General features: G+C 37.7%; 1 protein-coding gene across 1 annotated transcript in view; it reads right to left on the bottom strand.

Annotated features, from left to right (window-relative positions):
* The window catches only part of NDUFS4 (NADH dehydrogenase (ubiquinone) Fe-S protein 4, 18kDa (NADH-coenzyme Q reductase)), a gene marked incomplete at its 5' end in the record, with an annotated part of 8,611 nt that overhangs the window by 4,362 nt on the left and 2,045 nt on the right, over positions 1–2,204 (bottom strand). Inside the window, one exon of the mRNA XM_010022006.1 lies at positions 273–346. Within this exon, the coding sequence (XP_010020308.1) occupies positions 273–346 (74 nt within the window). The remainder of the gene's footprint in view (positions 1–272; positions 347–2,204) is intronic.

Here is a 2,204-nt window from a genome sequence, read left to right as displayed (position 1 = left end):
AAGAAGCTGGAACATTTTTCCAGAAAGTAGAAAGCCTAGACTCAATGCCTTTAGCACCCTAGGAAATATCCCCTTCACCCTTAGTTTTCCTCCTCCTCAAGCAGATCACTAATGGTATGCCAATACTGTGGACAGAGGAAAGGTGCTTTATTCTGTGCTTCCTACGTTGTTTGATCAGAGGAAAGGTGCCATATTCTGTGCTTCCTCTGTCGTTCAATCAAAATTGTCTACAGAAAGATCAACACCTCATACCCAATATGAACAATACGTACCATTTTTTTCAGCAAAGGCAATGGCATCTTCTTTAGTAGAGAAAGTAAGAACCATGTTGGATAAAGGATCAGCTCTGTAAGAAACAGGATGACAAATTTTAAGCACATCTGAAATAAAAAATAATTACATCTGTATCTGAAAAGCTAGTCACATCCTTTATTACACCACTTTTTGTAGTACACCACCTCACAAGCCATCCATTATTTCCAGTATTAAAACTTACACTCTGCAGAGGACTGTTTCAGTCTTTCAGTCTGTTAAACTTTTCTCCCAGTTCCTTGCATAAATTAATGTTTTAAGTTTTTTATTAGACAAACATGTCTAACCACCTGCTAAGGTGTCACAGTAAGTGGTCTGAAATAATTTTTTTATTTTACAGTTGTCTGTTTTTGGAAGACCAGGTGGCTTAAAGTAATTTTGAAGATTTCAAGGAGGCCTGGAGTCTGTAGAGCAGCAAGGGAAGAATAGCCTTAAACAGAAAAGACCAGAATATCAAAGTGATCAGAGCAGGAATTAATCAGAGACAGAAAAGTACATAAAAAGCTTCAAGAGTACAGCTTTGTCTGAGCTCACATGACCTCCACAGACCATTCCAGTACAGCAAGCAGATCGAAGGCTGTACTTCGATCTGTACTTCAGAAAATGAAGCTCAGAAATGAAAACTGCTAACTAACTAAATACACAGTGGTCAGTTTCAGACAATTAGTTATCCCTCAACTGCATTTCTGAATGGAATCAAAGGGCTTTGTGGGGGGAAAAAAAATAATAATTAAAATCTCAGTTAAAAAACAAAACTGCTGGTTTTGTTGCTATAAAGGCTCAATTTAAGAACAATGACAAAGGATGCAGAAAAAAGGGTTTCTAAAAATGAATCTACAAAACTTTCAGAGAAATAAAGATACTGGTTGTAGCAGCACAATGATTAGGTAATGCTTCCCTGAGACAACACTGCACATGAGTCTCTGAGACAACCAGGATGACAAGACCAAATTGCAACAAACTATTGAAGAAGCTGCCTCTCAACTGTTCTCTCTTTGAAGCTAGAAGGGTAAATGAAGAGAAAAAGCAACCAAAGATACACTGAACTCTCTACAATAAAGGACAAAGCCTGTGATTGGCGAGGGGAGGAGAAGAGGGGGAATCTAGCTTCCAGCAAAGACAACAATGTAATTTTGTCTGATGTACACATGGAAAAATGGAGTTTGCTATATATCCAATATATTCCCCAACAAAAAAGAAAAACCAAAAAAGGATAAAGGCAGAAATTACACTTTCACAAGCCACTAAGATGTCTCTCTTACAGACATTTAAAGACCTCTCTTATAAAGGCAGTAAGGAGAATTAGAAACTAAGAATTACTCCATGATGCAATTATTGGAGAAGCAAGTGACCCAAATATATTGCAATACTGTGACAACTTTTGCTTATTATTCTTCTCTTCCACGACTGGGGTTGGAAAAATCTTTTCAACACTACTAAAAGGGAACAAAGAAGTTTAAGTCTGAAGTGTACTGAGGGATGAGTGCCTGTTCAGTACTGTAAGTTCGGTGAAAACTTTCTGGGACAGAGTCAGTTCGGAAATGAGGGCTGTGCAGAAATTATTTGTTCTGTTTTCATGCGGGATCATCTCTCATCCAATCTAAATACAGCCTTTTTTTTTTATTATTTCTTCCCATAAATGAGCTATCCATGTGTTTAAATTTGTGATAATCTGTGAGCAAACTGGAGCTCAGGATGGCCAGCATGATGTCCCAATAGTGTCAGCAATAGCAGTGCTGCAGGATTTCCTATGCCTGCCCTAAGCTTCCTCAGTCACTACAAACTTGCATTCCCTATTTTGTTCTCTTATGAGATCTTGTACAATGGAAACCATGCATTTCCTATGTTTCTTTGTTCACAGCTTTATAGTAAAAGACATGCTCAAGAACTAT

The sequence above is a fragment of the Nestor notabilis genome, unplaced genomic scaffold (genome assembly GCF_000696875.1).
Source record: "Nestor notabilis isolate BGI_N333 unplaced genomic scaffold, ASM69687v1 scaffold23759, whole genome shotgun sequence".
NCBI classification, from domain to species: Eukaryota; Metazoa; Chordata; class Aves; order Psittaciformes; family Psittacidae; genus Nestor; species Nestor notabilis.
Note: the sequence above shows the minus strand (reverse complement) of the source record. Positions and strands in the feature narration are given on the sequence as shown.